General features: G+C 40.0%; 1 protein-coding gene across 4 annotated transcripts in view; it reads right to left on the reverse strand.

Annotated features, from left to right (window-relative positions):
* KHDRBS2 (KH RNA binding domain containing, signal transduction associated 2) overlaps positions 1-22,864 on the reverse strand; it is a 495,176-nt gene that overhangs the window by 129,066 nt on the left and 343,246 nt on the right. For all 4 annotated transcript variants that reach the window (XM_056565801.1, XM_056565800.1, XM_056565799.1 and 1 more), the window contains one exon: positions 20,969-21,051. In XM_056565801.1, the coding sequence (XP_056421776.1) occupies positions 20,969-21,051 (83 nt within the window). The remainder of the gene's footprint in view (positions 1-20,968; positions 21,052-22,864) is intronic.

The following is a 22,864-nucleotide window of genomic DNA, read 5'->3' on the forward strand; positions in this document are numbered from 1 at the left end:
GTCCACTCTTGAACATAGGTCACTTCTATATTCAGGTCGACAAGAAAAAACAGTGATCTGACTCTCTACAGGTGAAACTCGAAAAATTTGAATATTGTGCAAAGTTCATTTCTTTTAGTAATGCAACTTAAAAGGTGAAACTAATATATGAGAGAGACTCTTTACATGCAAAGCAAGATAGCTCAAGCTGTGATATGTTATAATTGTGATAATTTTGGCTTACAGGTCATGAAAACCCCAAAGCCCCCCCCCAAATTACTATGATTTGGGGAGCCATGTCATCTGCTTGTGTTGGTCCACTGTGCTTCATTCAGTCCAGGGTCAACGCATCCGTCTACCAGGAGATTTTGGAGCACTTCATGCTTCCTTTCCTTTTAAGTTGCATTCATGAAATACAATGGACTTTAGCACGATATTGACATTTTTTGAGTTTTACCTGTATATGTTCCAATAACAGAGGTACCATAAGGTACCATAGAGAACTGTCAATTTTACTACACAAAAATAAATGTCCCTTTTATACTTATTATTAACACTTATGTTTTAGAATTTTTTTTTTAGACATGGGCTATAGCCATTAGGTATAATAATGTCTATCTTCTGATCTACAACACATCTTATTTCAACCCATGTGATGTTATTCTTTAATTTTTCTTGAACTTTAGAAGGATTTTGTAACCTTACATTTGATAACCTAAGTTCTGAGAGATTTTGGCTTAGGTAATCGACCAATATAATATGACATGACCATAAAACAGAAGAGTAGAGTTGTAACAGTCACGTGACGACAGGATGTAAGGTCATCAGCTCCTGCTCTGGTACCCCCCCCCCAAACTGCCTCCCCGCTCTATAGATCCTGAGCCCTGACCTTTCAACGTACTTTGTGACTGGGAGATATGGTGTGTTTCCGGATGGTTGGTGTGCCCCCCCCCCCCCGACGCACAGAAAATGGACCTGGAGCATGCCCGTCAGAGACTCAGTGGTGTTGGATGGGAAGCAGGTAAAGCGACAGGAGGGACATGTTTGGGTGCCCTCCATTCTGCGATGCCCCACATCACCCCCCCCCCCGTGTTTTCCTTTCTCTGGATCAGTCCTCCTCTGCCAGAGAGACGAGAGTGCAGATGCTCCGGCAGGTGGGAGCCACATGAACTGAGTGATATCCCGGAAGACACCAGGGTCTGGTGCGGCAGCCTCAGATGTGTGACACACCGGCCGAGAAGGAGCAGTAAGTGACTTACAAGTTATGGGTGCCAGGCATGGAAATGGGCATAAACAATTTCTTCTTTTTTATTTATTTATTTAATTCGGATTCAGGAGGAGACAGCAGCCGTAATAATAAAGAGCCTCCAAAGAATGGTGCCTGTGATGGACTTATGTGTAAACGGCAGTACGGGGGGGAAACAGCTGGAGCCACACAGTTTAAGAACCATTTGTCTACAGCTCCTCACATGAGAATATAGGCCTGTTGTGATGAGATAAAGCTATATGGTTACAAAAGAATGATGAACAGGTTTGGAGGAGATAGTAGTCTCAAAGAGCCACTCTAAAATGGAGTCTGAGTTGGACTTTTGTGCAAAATGGAGTAAGGTGGGGAAGTGGCTGGAGCCATTTAGCTATATAGCCACACAGTTTGAATACCGTCTGCCTACAGATTCAAACTGTACTGATCAATAGTTATGTACCCTCCTCATCCCTTCCACCCCTCTAAATATTTAGTCTATGTTCATGGAACCATAAGGAAATTTTATAAATGAACAGTGTCGTCAGTTACACATCCTTTTTTTTTTCTTTCTTCCAGCTAAATATGGGCCCAGAATTGGACTGCAGGGTACCGTGGATACCACATAACAACTTTCACTCCTCTCTGAAAGAAGGCTGCAGCAACTCCCAAAAGTAATGTGTCGTTAAACGGGTGGAATCACGACAGATCTTATCCAAAGGTATGAAAGTGGGACATTACACATCATACACTGGATATGGCAAGGATAGATAATTAACATCTTACATAATATTAATTACAGGGGTGCACCAACCAGAAATATGCTGCTAAAAAATGAATAAACAGCTTCAAGGGAATATTGCGGACCTAGAAGACCGGATAGTAGGCCACCCAGAAGGGGAAGAGATGGAAAAAAACTGTCATATTTATAGAAAAATGGTTGAAAAAAATGTTTGGTGTAGAAGAGTTCTCACAACTTTTTCATGTGGAAAGAGCTCACAGAATCCCCAAAAGGAAACCATTACCTGGACTACCAACTTTACTGATCAAGATGCTATGTTCCCAGGATAGGGATAAGCTGCTTAGACTCTCCCGGGAAAAAGGGGCTGTAGCGGTGGGGAATTCAAATGTATATTTTTATCCCGATTTTTCTAGGGTTACACAAGGGAAAAGAATGTAATTCTCTTTGGTAAAAAAAAGAGGCTACATCAGGCTGGCATTCAATTCTTGCTTCTGTTCCCCGCAAGATTGAGGATTATGTGTGAGGGCATGACCCCCTTTTTTTATTCAGTGGCAGATGCGAGTAAATGGTTGGAGTTACAGTTTATCAGTTAATCTCTAATTGTGGGAGTTGGCGGGGAGGCAAAAGGATGGAAGGAGCAGGGTAGGAGTAAGTGAAGTTAAGAGATTTGTGTATATAGCATGGAACAACAAGTGGGGAGGGAGGGAAGCCAGCCGGGGTTTATCCTTTTTCTGCATAGGCGATAAGACAAAGGGTCATATGAAGGAAATAGGCAATAGCAATAAGATTAAGGATATGTATAAAAAAAAAGATAAAGCAATTGTAGTGTGGAATTTAAGAGGGGTTAAGGAAAAGAATAAGCGAGTAGCAATGCTCAATAGAATATACAATTGTATGTATTATTGAGACCCACTAAACAAAAGAAACAGTAGGGTTATTAGGACGCCGATGGTGTATAAAGTCATACCACTCCACATTTTCTAATTACTCGTCCTGTGAAACACAGTAGAGTCGATATTAAGGTGTAAAATTCAGTAAAGGATGTAAGAGGAAGATTTGTCTTTTTTGCACAGTATCTGGGAGGGAAAAAGGGTAGTTCTGGCCTTCACCTACATTTCCTCTTCATTCACAGTTGAGGTCCTGAGGACATTATTGGAATTTATGGAGGACAAGGAATATCAGGATTTCCATGTTCTCGGGGACCTCAACTGTGTAATGGACAGGGAATTGGATTGGCAAATAAATGAAATAGGAGGGAGTAGGAAGCTATTGCAGAAATGGTGTCAAGAAATCGGCTGGGTTGATGCTTGGCGTAAACTCCACCCAGGGAAAAAAGTGTATTGCTGTTTTAATGCCTTGCACAAAACTGCATCTAGAATAGACCATGTGCTTGTTAATAATTCAGCATTGGAAGAAATTAGGGAAGTGACCTATGAACCTAGATGCCCATACTATGTTAGTGTGCTCCATAATCAGAAGGGGAAAAGAAATAGGAGCACCAACAATAGAGAACTGGGGAAAAGTAACATATCAACGTGAAATATATAAGAAATTGGTTATGGAGAAGGCTCTGCATGCACAATTCTTTAGGGGACAAAAAAAAACAACAAAAAAAACAGGGAAAGCAAATAAATTTTTGACAACCATCAATGTCGGAAGCGATAATCACTTTGATACCAAAAATAAAGGGAGGGACAATATAGAGATGGAGGCATTTAGCCCAATCTCCCTCCTAAACACAGACCAACAGATATTTGCCAAGCTCACTAAGTTAATAGGAGCAGAGCAGAAGGGATTTGTTCCTGGTAGAAATATATATAGCAATATTAGAAGGGTATTCCTTAATATTCCTTAAAATCCAGACCCAGGGGGGCACTCCATCCGGTGGCTAGATGCGCATAAAGTGTTTGACAGGGTGGAGTGGGGATTCCACTTTAAAATAATACAACATATGAACATGGGGAAGAAGTTTTTGAGAAATGTGACAACTATGTACAATTCCCCAAAAGCAAAAATCTATTTGAACAACAGAGTTACAGGAGGTATGGTTGGACCGGAGAGGAGAACAAGACAAGGATGTCCGCTGTCCCCTCTACTATTCGCCTTGCATGTGAAACCGCTGGTGCAGAAAATTAGAGAAAGATATTTTTGATGGATTTGGTATTAACAGAATTAAGGAACGAGTGTTGGTATATGCTGATGAAATAGTTATTTTATTAAAGACCCTGAGTATAAAATTATGAAGATTATTGGTCTCATAGAAGAATATGGTCACTTATCAGGCTTTATGATAAATTGGGGTAAATTGGGACTTTTGCTATTGGAGGAAGGGAGGCAGGTTAACACTGAGGGTATACCAACAACTTAAAAAAGAGAAAGTCTTGAATATTTGGGGATAAAAATAACTGGTAAAGAGGGGGGCGTGGCCTGGCTGCCTTGGTGGATGGCTGCTAGCTAATAGAGCTCCATCTCTCCAGCTCCTACAGATGGCTCAACCCAGCTTATATTGCCTGAAAACTGCACCTGCAAGTGCCCAAAGGCTGTCCAAGTATGCCGGTTCGTAAGAGAAGGACAGGAAGGCCATTTTACTCCGCTCTTTCGCAGTCTGACGTTTGCAAAAAATCCTACCCTCTGAGGCTTTGGGAGCGGGATCTGGCCTTGTCACTAGAACCTGATGACTGGAAAAGTGCTTTTAAGTGCATCAACCATGCCCTGCAGTGCTCCTCCCATATTGAATCAGCATATAAAACCATTTTACGGTGGTACTTTACCCCAGACAAAATAGCCAGATGCTGGAGAGGTTGCGGCCAAGTGGGTACTATCCTACATACTCTATGGTCATGCCTAATCATTTCCTATCTCTGGAATGACTGCAAGCGCCTAGCGGAGGGTTTGTTTCACATCTCCATAGATTTGTCCCCTTCTCTGGTTTTACTGTTCCTGGGGTCCAATTGTATTCCCACAATGTTTAGATAATTTCTTTTGCATATTATGTGTTGTGGCCAAGTTATCTCTTACTAGTCACTGGAAACCCCCTAATGTCCCTACAAGAGATGTGCTCATACAAAAACTAAACACTACCTATTGATATGAAAACATTTTACCCATATGTTCAGGACATATGAAAAGATTTGATGAGAGATGGGCATTGTGGCACTCTTCCCCTTTTTGCAAAGATATTTAGTTACTTTACTGGTCAAATTCTGAGTCAGGTTTATATTTCTACGTCTCTTCCTGTTTTTCCACTCCTAGCATTTTGGCACTAGGCCCTTAACTGTACATACCTATATATGTTTTGACATCTCTGGGTAACACGCAGATATTTGGTTTCCTGTATTCTGATGCTATTACTCTGATGTATTCTATAATTGCACGCACCCGAGAACAATGTTTCTTGGATAGTTATCGTTGTGTGGACTAAAGTTGAATGTCTTTAGTTATTGTCTGTTATTGGAACCTTATTGTTTTCTAATTAACCTTTTGTTTTCTAATTGACCATCTGATTCTATTTTAGACAGCTGCGTCTGTCACTGCATTGTATGCTCATTATCTATTTTTTAAAATGTTAATAAAAACTTATTGAAAGCAAAAATAACTGGTAAAATAGAGGAATTTACATAATTGAATGTGAAACCACTTATAGGAAAAATAAGGGGTGAAAACCCCAATTTGGAATAAACTACCCATCAATATGGCAGAAAGAGTATTACTGACAAAGATGATAATACTTCCAATGTCATTACACATAATTAGAGATGCACCTATATGGATAAGGGATATTTTTTAAAGGGTTACAGAGGGAAATTAAGGAATTGATATGGGGACAGAAGCACACTCGCATGAGAGATAAACTTCTTAGTCCATCATTAAAAGAAGGTGGAAGGGGGAATCCAATTTAAAAATGGTATTACATAGCTGCACAGCAAGAGTTTATGGGGATGGATGAAGATATGTTGAAATTTTTTTACACTGAATTAGACTGTGGGGAGGGCACTGTTTACGAATTAGTGGAAGGTAGATTGATTAATAATAGAACTAAAAGTAAAAGTAGATTTTAATGCCAGAATGGCTACATTGGGAATAGGATTGGGAATAGGATTGAAAAAAATTTAAAATAATCAAATTATTTTGAAACTGTTAGGGATAACAAAAATTCTTATCCTTTAAAAGATGGTTTGCGCCAACGGCTCCAAGTATAAGAATGGAGAAACGTGGTTAAAAAAAAAAAAATCAAAAGTTATGAAATAATCTTAAAGGAAAGAAAAATGTACATAAAATTAGTACAGAATGGGGTAAATGGTTAGGGTAATTATTGTGGGAAACAGCTGGTAGGGGAAGGAGGGAGGGGGGATGAATAATTATGTGTGTTTTAGAGTCTATTTTTGTCTGTGATGTATGGTTTTTGTGAAAAAATAATTATATTCCCTATTTGGAAAGCTTAACCATTGATTGATTGATCATTTGTGCTATGGCTTCGACTGCTAAAACCTAAAACCCAAGGTTCTCTTTGTATTACAAGGATTCTATCACAAAGGCAAAATGTTCAATATATTTATTCCCTGGTGATGTAAAGATTGTTATTAAAGCAATGTTTTAAGATTTTGCTGAACAGCAGAACAGAAAAGCAAGTGGATGTACTTAACTTACTTGCAGGATTTAACTTCTTTTGTGTTAGGTAACTGTGCTTGTGATGCACAATGCAGATAAGGGGTGAAAACATAGACTTCTAATTCTGTATTGTAATTAGCATTTATACACCGTATTATTAAGCCTTTAATCAATAATTGCCTTTGTATGTTCAAAGTATGAAAACCCGTACTTCGCAATATCACAGGAAGAAGCCAGCATCATGTAAGGCTTTAAAGCTAAGAAGAATGCAAACAGAGGAGGTCTTCAAAGTAATTTGTATGAAATATTCTTATTATGAGTGGCGTTTTAAATGTGGATAAGAAAGCATAGAATAAGAAATACATTACCACTGACACTAAATCCTTCTAATCACAAACCCACTACTTAAACTACTAAAGACAAAACTCTCATTTACAAGTTGATAATTAACAACACTCATATGTAAAATGCTAAATATATGCTATAATAGCTACAGGAAACTAGTGAAGTTTGTAAACGTTTGTCTTGTTATCTCTTGTTGGTTATATACAATTTAGTCACTCCATTTGGACAGGAACATGTGTGGGTGACAGTCTTGTATTGGTGACCGCTAATGTTTTTTTTTTCCTATTTACCTTATTTTTGCATAGTATAATATTGTGTTAAATGGGCACTGTCCAATTAAAAAACGTTTTATATTTTGTACATCTTGGCAAAACATTAACGTTTCTAATATACTTCATAAGAAAATGTTATTTCCTTTTTATAGAAACATGGCTTATAAAATCATGGCTTTGTCCAAGCTGAAGCACAGGCATGGAAAAAGTCCAGTAAGTGAGGGTGGGCTAGCACTCCTCTGTGTCTGATTGGACAGGAGAGAGCACAGAGGAGTACTATAAGACAGGAGAGAGCAGAGAGGAGTGCTATCAGACAGGAGAGAGCACAGAGGAGTGCTAGCCCACCCTCACTTACTGGACTTTGTACATGTCTGTGCTTCAGCTTGGACAAAGCCATGATTTTATAAGCCATGACTTGTATAAAAAGGAAATCCAATTTTCATAAGAAGTATATTAGAAAGTAGAGATGAGCAAACTTTTGAAAAATTTGATTCAACCAATTCGCCGAACTTTTCCAAAAAACTTGGTTTGATCCGAATTTATTTGCGGTGAATCTATATTAAAAACGGCTATTTCTGGCCTACAGAGAGCCTCAATAGGGGTGTAAAACACTTTGATTTGTTCTAACATGCATATGGAGTGTGCTGGGGTAGTGAAATAATACAGTTATTCAGTATGACATGCAAATTACAGGCATAGCTTTTAGAATCACTGCCACAGAGCGGCACATAGCAGAGCTTGGAGGTGGCATCAGCATGAGGAGACCATATAGTAGCTGAATGACACAGCGTGGAGGTGTTGGCAGCATGAGGACACCATATAGTGGCTGAATGACACAGCTTGGATGTGGCTGACACATGAGGAGACCATATAGTGGCTGAAAGACACAGCGTAGAGGTGTTGGCAGCATGAGGAGACCATATAGTGGCTGAATGACACAGTTTGGATGTGGCTGAAGCATGAGGAGACCATATAGTGGCTGAATGACACAACGTTGAAGTGTGTTTGCAGCATGAGGAGACCATATAGTGGCTAAATGACACAGCATGGAGGTGTTGGCAGCATGAGGAGACCAAATAGTAGCTTAAAGACACAGTTTGGATGTGGCTGAAGCATGAGGAGACCATGTAGTGGCTGAATGACACAGTCTTGAGGTTTTGACAGCATGAGGACACCATATAGTGGCTAAATTACAGAGCGTGGAGGTGTTGGCAGAATAAGGAGTGCATATAGTTGCTAAATGACACAGAGTGGAGGTGTTGGCAGCATGATGAGACCATATAGTGACTGAATGACACAGTGTGGAGGTGTTGGCAGCATGAGGAAACCATATAGTGGCTGAATGACACAGCGTGGAGGTGTTGACAGCATGAGGAGACCATATAGTGGCTAAATGACACAGCGTGGAGGTGTTGGCAGCATGAGGAGACCACATAGTGGCTGAATGACACAGCTTGGATGTGGCTGAAGCATGAGGAGACCATATAGTGGCTGAATGACACAGCGTGGAGGTGTTGGCAGCATGATGAGACCACATAGTGGCTAACTGACACAGTGTGGAGTTGTTGGCAGCATGAGGAGACCATATAGTGGCTAAATGACACAGCGTGGAGGTGTTGGCAGCATGAGGAGACCATATAGTTGCTGAATGACACAGCCTGGAGCTGGCAGCAGCATGAGTAGACACTAGGGCTTCACAATTCCTAAGATTAAAAGATGAATTTTGAAATTTCAATTGAAGATTTATAGTAGCTAGTGCCACCATAAAAAAATTTAGGACCAGGACCAGCAGCATCAGTAAACCATAAATTGCCTGAATGACAGCCTGGTTGCTGAATCATGAGGAGACCCTATAGTGGCTGAATTGCACAGCCTGGAGGTGGCTGAAACATGAGGAGGCCATATAGTGGCTGAATGGCACAGCCTGGAGTTTGTGGCAGCATGAATAGACCATATTGTAGCTGAATGGCCCAGCCTGTATGTGGCTGAAGCATAAGGAGACCATATAGTGGATGAATGGCACGCCCTGGAGGTGGCTGAAGCATGAGGAGACCACACAGTGCCTGAATGGCACAGCCAGGAGTTGGCTGAAGCATGAGAAGATACCATATAATGGCTGAATGAGACAGCCATGAGGTGGCAGCAGCAGCAGCATCAGGAGTCCTGAAAGTGACCCGGTGACAGAGTGGTGCGGTAGGTGGCAATACCAGTACCCGGTGAGGAAGGTGGGTGAAAAAAGTTCTGATGTGGAGGAATGTTTGCAACTGGGGAGCAGTGCCTTAAATTTGTTTGGTCTAATCAAACAACAGTGGGCTCTACCCAATATGACCACGTGGATGCTACCAATGCCACTGATACACATACAAGACTAACAAAGAGAAAAGCACAGGCACAAAGAAGGTGCACACCAATTATTATGAAAGCAACAATTTTATTATGTAGATCACAAAGAAATAGCCTCACATTATAAAAGCATTTAAAATGAGGGGGCACAAACTGCGAGCCACCCTCAGCCACCGAGGGGAACCCCAGTTACCTGGAAGCTCCCCCAAGGGACAAACACTGGATCTCAGTAATACAGTACAAAACTCCATCACAAACCTGCAGCCCCCATAATATTGCACAATACATTCAAGTAGTATAAACAGCATCTATATCTCTAAATAAATATATTAAGGTTCACAATCAAAGCAGGAGGATAAAACCCCATAGCAAAGTATATCAACTGCAACAAAGTAAACAATAGCAGCTATATAGTTGTAAACAAATATAGTAAAGTGAACAGACAGGAGAGAGAATAGAGATACGTCACGCTGTCTTGGGAGTGGGTGTCCTCCCAAAAAAGGTCCCCATGAGTTTCGTCACTAACAAGTGACTTCCTCAGGTGCGCCCCTGAGAAAGTCTCTCCCTCTCAGTGGGTGTAAAAAAGGCACATTTAGTAAAGCATACCTGGATAGCATGCGGCGAGCACATATATATGTGAATGAACAAACGTGTAATAAATTACAACCACATTGTCTGGTCTTCTTGCAGATTTCTTTTAATTGCATGATTTCTTTACGGTCACATAAGATATTTCTTTTCAATCTTGTTTGGAAATATCATGGGGCACTATGGTTTACATCCCAAACAGGTAAGATGTTTAATGCCTCAGCTCCAGCCTGCCGCACTACGTTGCGGGGGCCACCCCCTTAATCATGCGTATGAGTAAAACACCAGCCAGTGATTACTTTTGGCTGTCCTTTCACAATATATAGGCCCTTGACAGATTAACAGGCACAAAATAGTACACCACTTAGATGTAGGTATGTGGTATGCACTTACGAGGGCAGAAAAATGCGCTACAGTACGCTTAATAAACGTATTGGAGTAAAACACTAGCCGTTGATTTCTTTTGTCTGTCCTTTCACAGTATGTAGGCCCTTGACAGATTAACAGGTACAAAATAGTACAACACTTAGCTGTTGGTATGGGGTATGCACTTATGAGGGCAGAAAAATGTGCTACAGCATGCAAAAAAAAAAAAATTGAGCACAGCACCAGCATTACACAACAATGCTGGAGCACACAGTCTGTGTACTAAAGCCAAAATTGCAAAAAGACCCTCTCAAATACTATTAGGAATGGACTGTTGGGTATGGATTATACCATCTACAGACTAGTATAACCAGCAGACCAGTTGTTGTCGAACAAAGACACAGATTTGCCGTAAAAAATATTTCTCCCTCCTGTGAAAACGTTTGTGCAGCTGAGGCAACACAAAGCTCTCCGCCCCTCTCTCTACAATGCTGTTTACAGTGACTGAGGGTTAATGGCTGCAGTAAGAATTAATTTCTGTGCAAAAACACTGTGCTCTGTTTCCTACAGAAGGCTGAGGTGACTAAGAGGTGAAAAGCTGTTGCAACAAGCTTTTCTGTGTAACACACACACAGCGATGTCCATCCTATCTCTCTGCAGTGTAATGAATGAAATGACGAGCCGCAAAATGGCTGCCGAATATATAGGGCTGTGACGTCACAGGGGTGACTGCATCCTGCATGCGATTCAGGGTCATCCCGCTTACTTCCCTTCCTGCCTTGCCTTCCCACCTTCCCAGCGTTCATTGCCCCATGTACTGACATGTAGATCCGCCATTTTAGATGCCCTGGAGCCTGGACCGCAGTAATTGGAGTTTAATGAAGCGATTTGTGCAATAGAATCACGGCGATATTCACATTCGTTGCAAATGCGATATTTCATGAAATTCGTAATGAATTTGGGTTTGTCTGCTTCGATTCGCTCTTCTCTATTAGAAAGGTTTGTTTTGCCAAGATGTACAACATATAAAAAGTTTTCGTATCTGACAGTGCCCATTTAAGTATCTTTTGCTTGCTAATGTAGTAAATGTGATCTGTGATGAAAAAGTGAGGTTCCTCTTGTGAGTACTGCTACTGTACCTGCACGATTAATGACAATATATAGAGCACCTGACACAGTTGATGGAAATGGAGATAGCACAGATTCAAAGATTTTATCCCTTAGATTTTGCAGTGAATAGCAATTAGACAGGGGGAAGTAATTACCTATTTCAAACCATCATCCTAACCCCCATGACACCATAAAGAGTGTTGACAGGTTGCAATCGCAACCAAATGTCTAATAAAGCCCCCCCCCCCCACCATGTCTGCCATCCTAGTACCTCTATTAAAGGACAACTGACAGCTGATCACCTACAATGCACTGGGCTATAGTGTGGGTGAAGAGGAGTAAAAAAAAAGGTATCACTTACTGAAATGAATCCCTGCATTGTGAAGACATGGCCCCATTGCTAATCGAGGCAGGGAGTTGGCTTACTGAGCTTCCCTGCTTCTGTTCTCCATGCCGCTTGGCAAGCCGGCTCCCTGCCTCTATTGTGCACTAAACACAATTACCATTCTAACAACAGGGGCCATATCCTCACACCAATTTCAGTAGTTGATATCTCATTTTACTCCTGTTCACTAGTGTTGCTCGCGAATATTCGCAATGCGAATTTTATTCGCGAATATCGCATATTCGCGAATTCGCGAATATTCGCGAATATAGCACTATATATTCGTAATGACGAATATTCTTTTATTTATTATTTTTTTATTTATTTTTTTTCACAGTACACATCACAGTGATCATCCCTCTCTGCTTCCAGCTTATGTGGTGTAAAGAAGGCTCTAATACTACTGTGCGAATTTTCGCATAGGCGAACATTTGCATATGCTAATTTTCGCATTCACGAATGTTCGCTTGTGCAAAAATAAAACGCGAATATTACGAATATGCGAATATTCGCGAATATATGACGAATATTCGTCCATATATTCGTGAATATTCGCGAATTCGAATATGGCCTATGCCGCTCAACACTACTGTTCACTTGCACTGTAACCAAGTACTGTATATTGGGTTTTAGTGTGGGGAAACAGCCTGTCAGTTTCCCTTTAACCCCTTTGCGCAGAATGTCATATATAAACGCCGGGTTGTGCAGTGCGTTCGCGCATCCCGGCGTTTATAAATGACATGCAGTTAACCCGGCGCTGCACAGCAGCGCAAGGGTTAACAGGCAGAAATCCCGTGCCCAGCGGCGGGAGACAAGTTCTGCTTGACATCCCAGGACCATCTGTAATTGGTCCTGGGATTAGAGCCCTGTGATTGGTCCCTGTGGACCAATCACAGTGTATCAGTGTCTTTGTTACAATAACACCGGCTCCGAAGCTTTCAGTTCGTTCTGAACAGCGATCGGAGCCGGTGTTAGTGTTAGGACAGAAGACAGAAGACAGAAGAGTGTTAAAAAGCTTTTCTAAAAGCTAAAAATTTAAGTGGAAGTAAAAGAACCCCCCCTGTAGTGCCCCTTACCCTGCTGCTGCTGCCGCCGTCTGAAGTCTGCAGCCTGTCCGATCTGACAGGCTGCAGTGAAGATCCTAGTGACTGTCACTGTATATAACAGTGACAGTCTTGTATAAATCTGTGCCCCAGTAGTGCCCAGCAGTGCCCCCCAGTGCCCATCTGTGCCCATCTGCTGCCTCCTAAGTCTGCAGCCTGTGCGATCTGACAGGCTGCAGTGAAGATCCTAGTGACTGTCACTGAATATAACAGTGACAGTCTAGTGCCCATCAGTGCCCATCAGTGTCCAGTAGTGCCCATCAGTGCCCAGCAGTGCCCATCAGTCTCCAGTAGTGCCCAGCAGTGCCCCTTCCAATTGCTGTCCTCCCTGTCTGAAGTCTGCAGCCTGTGTGATCTGACAGGCTGCAGTGAAGATTGTAACTTGTAACTGTAACTGAATATAGTTACATTCTACAGTACAGTACAGTAATAAAGTTTCAGTGCCCATCAGTGCCCCTTATCCTGCTGCTGATTCATTCATTCGTTCATTCATTCATTCATTCGTTCATTCATTCATTCATTCGTTCATTCATTCATTCATTCATTCATTCATCAGCTGTGAAGAAATTGAAGTCTGTCACTGACCATAACAGTGACAGTGAAGAATAATATAAAATACTGTCAGTGCCCCTGAAGTGACTGTCACCCTTTCATCCCATCACCACCTTGCACACCTCCATACTACCCTGTTACGTTTTTTCCTGGTGCGTCACTGATTAGTGACAGCAGTGACAGTTCGCCGCTGTTTTTTTTTAGTTCTAGTGGCGCTTTTTGTTTCAGTTTTTCCGTTGTTATAAAAAAAGTAAAAAAGTAAAAAAAATATATAAAAATACAAAAAAAATATTGTTCTAGTGTTGTACATCAGAGACACTTCGCCACTTATAGTGTCATCCAATATGTCAAGGCGTCGCATGTACAGCACTGAGGAGGCATATGCCTTCTTGGCATCTTCCTCTGGTTCAGATAGTGGTGAAGAGTTGTTATATTTGCCCTCTTCTTCTTCCTCTTCCACTGATTCTGACGAGGAACCTCCCCGCCACCGCCCTAGGCCAGGTCCTAGTACCAGTCCTAGTACCAATATTGAGCCAGGTCCTAGTGCCATCTCTGAGTGGGCTCCAGCTTCAAACTTTATACCCAATTTGCCTGAGTTTGTGGCCACTGCAGGCATTCGTGTTGACACCGTGGGGTTGAAAGAAGCTGATTTTTTTCAGCTCTTCTTTTCAGAAGAGCTGATTAATTTGATAGTGGAGGAAACCAACCGGTATGCTGAGCAATTCATTGCGGCCAATCCACAGGCATATCATGCTAGGCCTTATCAATGGACGCCAACCAATGCACTAGAGCTCAAAAAAATTTTTGCCCTTTTGTTTAACATGGGCATAGTTAAAAAGCCCACAATTCGCTCCTATTGGAGTAATGATATGCTTTACCATACTCCACTGTACCGGTCGGTCATGCCAAGGAATCGGTTTGAAGAACTCCTCAAATTTCTACATTATGCTAATAATGAAAATTGTCCACCTCCCAGTGATCCAAATTTTGATCGCATATATAAAATTCGGCCCCTTGTTAATTATTTAAATCAAAAATTTTCTGAAGTTTACACCCCAGAAAAAGAGATTGCAGTGGACGAATCTCTTGTGCACTTCAAAGGAAGGTTGCACTTTAGGCAATACCTGCCTAACAAACGGGCCAGGTATGGGGTAAAACTTTATAAGTTGTGCGAGAGCACAACCGGCTATACGCACAAATTCAGAGTCTATGAGGGGAAAGACTCTAAAATAGAGCCCCCAGAGTGTCCCCCCGTACTAAAAACAACGGGAAAAATAGTATGGGATCTAGTTCACCCCCTGCTAGATCAAGGGTATAACATCTACCTTGATAATTTTTACACTAGCGTCCCATTACTACAATGCCTGTTTGCCAAGGGGACTGTGGCCTGTGGTACCATCAGGCGAAATCAAAGGGATCTGCCTAAAATTTTTGTACGGCAAAAGTTGAAGAAGGGGGAAAGCAAGGCTGTGTGCAAGGACAACATGATGCTTGTGAAGTACCAGGACAAGCGTGATGTTCTTGTACTAACCACCTTACACCCAGACAGATCCACCCCTGTCCAAGTCCGTGGTACCACAGAGAGTGCCCCTAAACCGGTGTGTATCCAGGACTATAATAAGTTCATGGGAGGGGTGGATCTGTCAGATCAGGCCTTGCAGCCGTACACTGCCCTACGCAAAACTAAGACCTGGTATAAAAAATTGGCACTGCACCTCTTCCAAATTACCATGTACAATTCATTTGTGGTGTACAAACGTGCAGGAAATACATGCACATACCTGCAATTCCAGAAAAATGTTATTAAGGACTTTCTGTTTGGGGATCCGGAAGGGGAGGAAAGCAGAGCCACAGGATCGGAGAACAGAATAGTTCCAGGGCAACATTTTCCTGCGGTAGTTCCCCGTAGAGAATCGGGGAGTAGGCAACAGAAGCGGTGTCGGGTGTGCTCCAAGCGTGGCATTAGAAAATGCACTATATACCACTGTGAGACATGTCCCCACAAACCCGGTCTGTGCATTGAAGACTGTTTTAAAATCTATCACACAACATATGATATCTAATTTTGTCCCCTTTAATTATTTTTAGAATGACTTTGGATAACTCTACCCAATGCACCCTTGGAATGACATGTGAGCAATTCATTTATTTCCCCCTTTTTCTCCACTAAACTATTAAAAAAAAATCTAATTGGCAAACCCCTAATAAAACTAAAAATTCCCATTATACCCCTAGATGAATACCTTGGCAGGTATAGTTTTATATTTTCAACATTTTGCTAAACCCTTAACAAAAAAAAAAATTCCATTATACCCCTAGATGAATACCTTGGCAGGTATAGTTTTATTTTCACTATCTTGCTAAACCCCTAAACAAAACTTAAAAAAATTTCCATTATACCCCTAGATGAATACCTCAGCAGGTTCCCGGGGTTCTGGCTCCATAGGGGCTTCCTAAATCCGACATGCCCCCAAAAAATTCTCTCTCCAAATTTTGCTCCTTCCCTTCTGAGACCTGTAGTTCACCAGCAAAGCATTTTACGTGCTTTTATGGGTTATTTCCTTGCTCAAGGGAAATGGGGCTACAAATTTTGGGGTAATTTTTCAGCTATAACCCCTTGTAAAAATGAAAAATTTGGGGAAAAACAAGCATTTTAGTGATTTTTTTATTTTATTTTTTACATATGCAAAAGTCGTGAAACACCTGTGGGGTATTAAGGTTCACTTGACCCCTTGTTACATTCCCCAAGGGGTCTAGTTTCCGAAATGGTATGCCATGTGTTTTTTTTTTTGCTGTCCTGGCACCATAGGGTCTTCCTAAATGCGGCATGCCCCCAGAGCACTTCCAAAAAGCCAAAATGTGACTCCTTCTCTTCTGAGACCTGTAGTGTGTCAGCAGAGCACTTTTCACCCCCATATGGGGTGTTTTCTGAATCGGGAGAAATTGGGCTTCAAATTTTGGGGGGCATTTTCTGCTTTAACCCTTTGTAAAAATGTCAAATTTTTGAGAAACCAAGCATTTTAGGTAAAAAATATATATATTTTTTTACATATGCAAAAGTCGTGAAACACCTGTGGGGTATTAAGGTTCACTTTACCCCTTGTTACATTCCCCAAGGGGTCTAGTTTCCAAAATGGTATGCCATGTGATTTTTTTTTGCTGTCCTGGCACCATAGGGGCTTCCTAAATGCGGCATGCCCCCAGAGCAAAATTTGCTTCCAAAAAGCCAAATGTGACTCCTTCTCTTCTGAGACCTGTAGTGCACCAGCAGAGCACTTTTCACCCCCATATGGGGTGTTTTCTGAATCGGGAGAAATTGGGCTTCAAATTTTGGGGGGTATTTTCTGCTTTAACCCTTTGTAAAAATGTAAAATTTTTGAGAAACCAAGCATTTTAGGTAAAAAATATATATTTTTTTTACATATGCAAAAGTCGTGAAACCCCTGTGGGGTATTAAGGTTCACTTTACCACTTGTTACGTTCCCCAAGGGGTCTAGTTTCCAAAATGGTATGTCATGTGTTTTTTTTTCCTGTCCTGGCACCATAGGGGCTTCCTAAATGCGGCATGCCCCCAGGGCAAAATTTGCTTCCAAAAAGCCAAATGTGACTCCTTCTCTTCTGAGACCTGTAGTGCACCAGCAGAGCACTTTTCACCCCCATATGGGGTGTTTTCTGAATCGGGAGAAATTGGGCTTCAAATATTGGGGGGGTATTTTCTGCTTTAACCCTTTGTAAAAATGTAAAATTTTTGAGAAACCAAGCATTTTAGGTAAAAAATATATATATTTTTTTACATATGCAAAAGTCTTGAAACCCCTGTGGGGTATTAAGGTTCACTTTTCCCCTTGTTACGTTCCCCAAGGGGTCTAGTTTCCAAAATGGTATGTCAAGTGTTTTTTTTTTGCTGTCCTGGCACCATAGGGGCTTCCTAAATGCGACATGCCCCCAGAGCAAAATTTGCTTCCAAAAAGCCAAATGTGACTCCTTCTCTTTTGAGACATGTAGTGCGCCAGCAGAGCACTTTTCACCCCCATATGGGGTGTTTTCTGAATCGGGAGAAATTGGGCTTCAAATATTGGGGGGTATTTTCTGCTTTAACCCTTTGTAAAAATGTAAAATTTTTGAGAAACCAAGCATTTTAGGTAAAAAATATATATATTTTTTTACATATGCAAAAGTCTTGAAACCCCTGTGGGGTATTAAGGTTCACTTTACCCCTTGTTACGTTCCCCAAGGGGTCTAGTTTCCAAAATGGTATGTCATGTGTTTTTTTTTGCTGTCCTGGCACCATAGGGGCTTCCTAAATGCGGCATGCCCCCAGAGCAAAATTTGCTTCCAAAAAACAAATGTGACTCCTTCTCTTTTGAGACCTGTAGTGCGCCAGCAGAGCACTTTTCACCCCCATATGGGGTGTTTTCTGAATCGGGAGAAATTGGGCTTAAAATTTTGGGGGGCATTTTCTGCTTTAACCCTTTGCAAAAATGTAAAATTTTTGAGAAACCAAGCATTTTAGGTAAAAAATATATATATTTTTTTACATATGCAAAAGTCGTGAAACCCCTGTGGGGTATTAAGGTTCACTTTACCCCTTGTTACGTTCCCCAAGGGGTCTAGTTTCCAAAATGGTATGCCATGTGGTTTTTTTTTCTGTCCTGGCACCATAGGGGCTTCCTAAATGAGGCATGCCCCCAGAGCAAAATTTGCTTCAAAAAAGCCAAATGTGACTCCTTCTCTTCTGGGACCTGTAGTGCGCCAGCAGAGCACTTTTCACCCCCATATGGGGTGTTTTCTGAATTGGGAGAAATTGGGCTTCAAATTTTGGGGGGTATTTTCTGATTTAACCCTTTGTAAAAATGTCAAATTTTTGGGAAACCAAGCATTTTAGATATATTTTTTTTTTTTTTTACATTTGCAAAAAGTTGTGAAACCCCTGTGGGGTATTAAGGCTCACTTAATTCCTTGTTACGTTCCTCAAGGGGTCTAGTTTCCAAAATGGTATGGCATGTGGGCGGTTTTAGCTGTTCTGGCACCATAGGGGCTTCCTAAATGCAACATGCCCCCCAAAAACCATTTCAGAAAAACATACTCTCCAAAATCCCCTTGTCGCTCCTTCGCTTCTGAGCCCTCTACTGCGCCCGCCGAACAATTAACATAGACATATGAGGTATGTGCTTACTCGAGAGAAATTGGGCTACAAAAACAAGTAAAAATTTTCTCCTTTTACCCCTTGCAAACATTAAAAAATTGGGTCTACAAGAACATGCGAGTGTAAAAAATGAAGATTTTGAATTTTCTCCTTCACTTTGCTGCTATTCCTGTGAAACACCTAAAGGGTTAAAACACTTACTGAATGTCATTTTGAATACTTTGGGGGGTGCAGTTTTTATAATGGGGTCATTTGTGGGGTATTTCTAATATGAAGACCATTCAAATCCACTTCAAACCTGAACTGGTCCCTGAAAAATATTGAGTTTGAAAATTTTGTGAAAATTTGGAAAATTGCTGCTGAACTTTGAAGCCCTCTGGTGTCTTCCAAAAGTAAAAACTCGTCAATTTTATGATGCAATCGTAAAGTAGACATATTGTATATGTGAATTAAAAAAAAATGTATTTTTAATATCCATTTTCCTTACAAGCAGAGAGCTTCAAAGTTAGAAAAATGCAAAATTTTCAATTTTTTCGTCAAATTTGGGGATTTTTCACCAAGAAAGGATGCAAGTTACCATAAAATTTTACCACTATGTTAAAGTAGAATATGTCACGAAAAAACAATCTCGGAATCAGAATGATCAGTAAAAGCATTCCAGAGTTATTAATGTTTAAAGTGACAGTGGTCAGATTTGCAAAAAACGCTCTGGTCCTTAAGGCCAAAATGAGCTTGGTCCTGAAGGGGTTAAGCCCTGGCAGTTTTGCAGTGTATTATACCAGTGATCAATTAATTAGATGGCCAAGTCCCCTATTAAGACAAACAAACTAAAAACAAACTAAAATGAAAAAAAAAAATAGAAAAAACCTTCATACATAATTGGTACCCTTGCATCTATGCCAATCCTGCATAGTGAATGCCATAAAAATGATAAATACATAAAATAATAATATAATAAACAATGCTACAAATGCAATTTTTTTGTTCATTCTGCCTCCCAAAAAATGTCATGTCATAAAAATGAAGCTTTCTTAATGGAGACATTTAAAGTTATATTTATATATCAGAATATGGCCAAAACAATAATATTTGAGAAATAATATAAACAAATTTAAAAGTATTTTTACTGTGATAAAGTACTGAAACATTTAAAAACTCCAAAAAGTATTGTATCACAATTATCATATTTACCAACAGAAAAGTAAAAGTTAATATGTTATTTATGTTGCAGAATGAACACAATAAAAACAAAACCCATAACATTGCAGAGTTGCTTTCTGTTTAAATAGGTTGTCTGGGGAACAGAGGGGGCAGTAACCAAACTGCGGTCATTGTATGGTTTTGCCTGCACATGCTTTGGTACCTGCCCCCTCTCTTCTCGGAAGCTATATTTTTGACCCAAGCAGGGCAGAAAAGGAGGCAATATCTTTTCCACTCCCCATACAACCACTGTACTAGACCATAGCAGTCAGCTGATGATTCAGACAGACATGTTAAAGGGGTCTTCCAGGAAAAAAATATTTTTAGACATCAACTGGCTCCAGAAAGTTAAACAGATTTGTAGATTCCTTCTATTAAAAAATCTTAATCCTTTTAGTATTTATGAGCTGCTGAAGTTGAGTTGTTCTTTTCTGTCTGACAACAGTGCTTTCTGCTGACATCTTGGCCTGTCTCGGGAACTGCACAGAGTAGAATTGGTTTGCTATGGGGATTTGCTTCTACTCTGGACAGTTCCCGAGACAGGTGTCATTAGAGACCACTTAGACAGAAAAGAATGATTCAACTTCAGCAGCTCATAAGTACTAAAAGGATTAAGGTTTTTTAATAGAAGTAATTTACAAGTCTTTTTAACTTTCTGGAGCCAGTTGATATATAACTTTTCTTTTTCCTGGATAACCCTTTTAACTCTATATCTACTACCCAAAGAAAGAAACTATCATTACAGAGTTTCTACCCAGAAACCACAAGGTCAGAGAAATGTACTGTCCATGTGACAACTGGAAGAGGGGCAAATACTCTTTTGTATTACTATATAGAAATAATAAATTCTAATTTTTTATTTCCTCATTTACACTGTTTAAATATTCACTTCTAAGGTTAACATAAATAATAGTAGCAACTCAGAGAAATACTTCCAGGTAAGATACATGTTATTTACAGGACCTGATGCAGTGGTTAAGAATACATACCTCTGTAGCTGTGTTGAGTAATTGTTCTCATAATCCTCATAGCTTTGCTCATCATAATCCTCTCCAAAGCCATCATCGTAGCCCTTGAGGCACATACAGAAACAGAGCATTAGTAAAGCTAGATTTTATGACATTACACACATACTCTGTTTAGTACTGTTTATTAAATATACACAAACAAAAAATGTAATAGCAGTAATACAAATAATTCACATATAGTAAGTACATTTTACTTTAATCTTTTATAATTTACTTAAACACAAAACCAAGCAGCCTTTGAGATGAATATTTGTAAGTAACCAAAACCAGTTTGAACAAGAAATACAGGAAGGTTAAGGGTTAAGGGTCTTAAAATGTGAGGAGGAATGAACCCCCATCAAAAAATTTTTGGAGTATAGGTGGGGAGGAAGAAAATCTAAGCCACACATTTTAGTGGGGGTCCCCAACAGCGGGACCCCCGCGATCTAACATCTTATCCTCTATCTTTTTGATAGGGGATAAGATGTTTATCACCGGAGTACCCCTTTAAAGATTTTCAAGGTGGAAGGACATTGTTTTAATGATAACATTTTCATAATAAACTAACCACAACTATGCCAGTACTACCTGTTCTGGTATGCCTTCTTTGAGTCTAGTAATGACATCTAAATTTATATTTATAATTTTCCTATTTGGCATTTAAATAATAAAGCTTTATTATAAAATATATAGGAATATAACTCTGAGTTTGTGAAAAGCATACATTTAAAGGATAGATGAAAATAAGTATTTATTAAAGTGTCACTTGAAAACTATGAACAAAGCACATTTGTAGGTGCCAGTGAAGGAGACAATTGATATTAACTTTTATACTCATGGTAACGGTAATAAGAACATGTTTTTCAACTCATAAAACTGTCATAGTGCAATTTGTACTTTGAAATTATAATGCTTAACAGTTATATCACAGCATAATATCAATACAAAAAGTTCTGAATATCAGATTAATATGCTTCTCTTTCAAGTATAGCTGTAGTTATATTATTATTTTTTGAACTCCATAGTGCATGTGTATACATGACATTTTTGAATATATCTTATTAGGAGAAAATGTCCTCTCCTGAGTTTGCAGCCGTAGTTGTTCTCTTGTCCTTAGCTATAGTTTCTCAGAAAATACTTTGTCACCAAAAAGCAAGTCTTTAGTACCACATAGTAACTGAAGATAAGGGGACAAAGAGATGGACAGAGAGTTGCCATGCTCCATCAGATGACAAATGGGTGGCAATTTACCCTATAGAAATCAATGAATGCTCAAAAATGACATCTGCTTATATGAAGCTGCTTAAACATCTACAATGTATATAGTACCTTGCCATGATTTTCCTTCCTAAACTGCTGGCAATTATGACTTATAATAAATAGTGTTGAGCGGCATAGGCCATATTCGAATTCGCAAATATTCGCGAATATATGGACGAATATTCGTGATATTCGCGAATATTCGCATATTCGTAATATTCTCGTTTTATTTTCGCATATGCGAATATACGCGTGTGCGAAAATGAACATATGCGAAAATTCGCATATACAAAAGTCAGCATAATCGAAAATTCGCATATGCGAAAATTAGCATATTCAAATTTTCGTATATGCGAAAATTCGCACACCGGTCTCACACAGTAGTATTAGAGCCTTCTTACACCACATAAGCTGGAAGCAGAGAGGGATGATCACTGTGATGTGTACTGTGAAAAAAACAAAAAACAAAAAAAAAAATTGCGAATATTCGCGAGCAATACTAATAATAAAGGCGAAAATAAATCAGAAACTGCACAGTACCAAAATACACTATGGAACTCATATTGAAGTTTACCGAACCCATACTCATTTCTGTAAACCTACAACCAGGACTCAATA

Source organism: Hyla sarda, chromosome 3, assembly GCF_029499605.1.
Source record: "Hyla sarda isolate aHylSar1 chromosome 3, aHylSar1.hap1, whole genome shotgun sequence".
NCBI lineage: Eukaryota > Metazoa > Chordata > Amphibia > Anura > Hylidae > Hyla > Hyla sarda.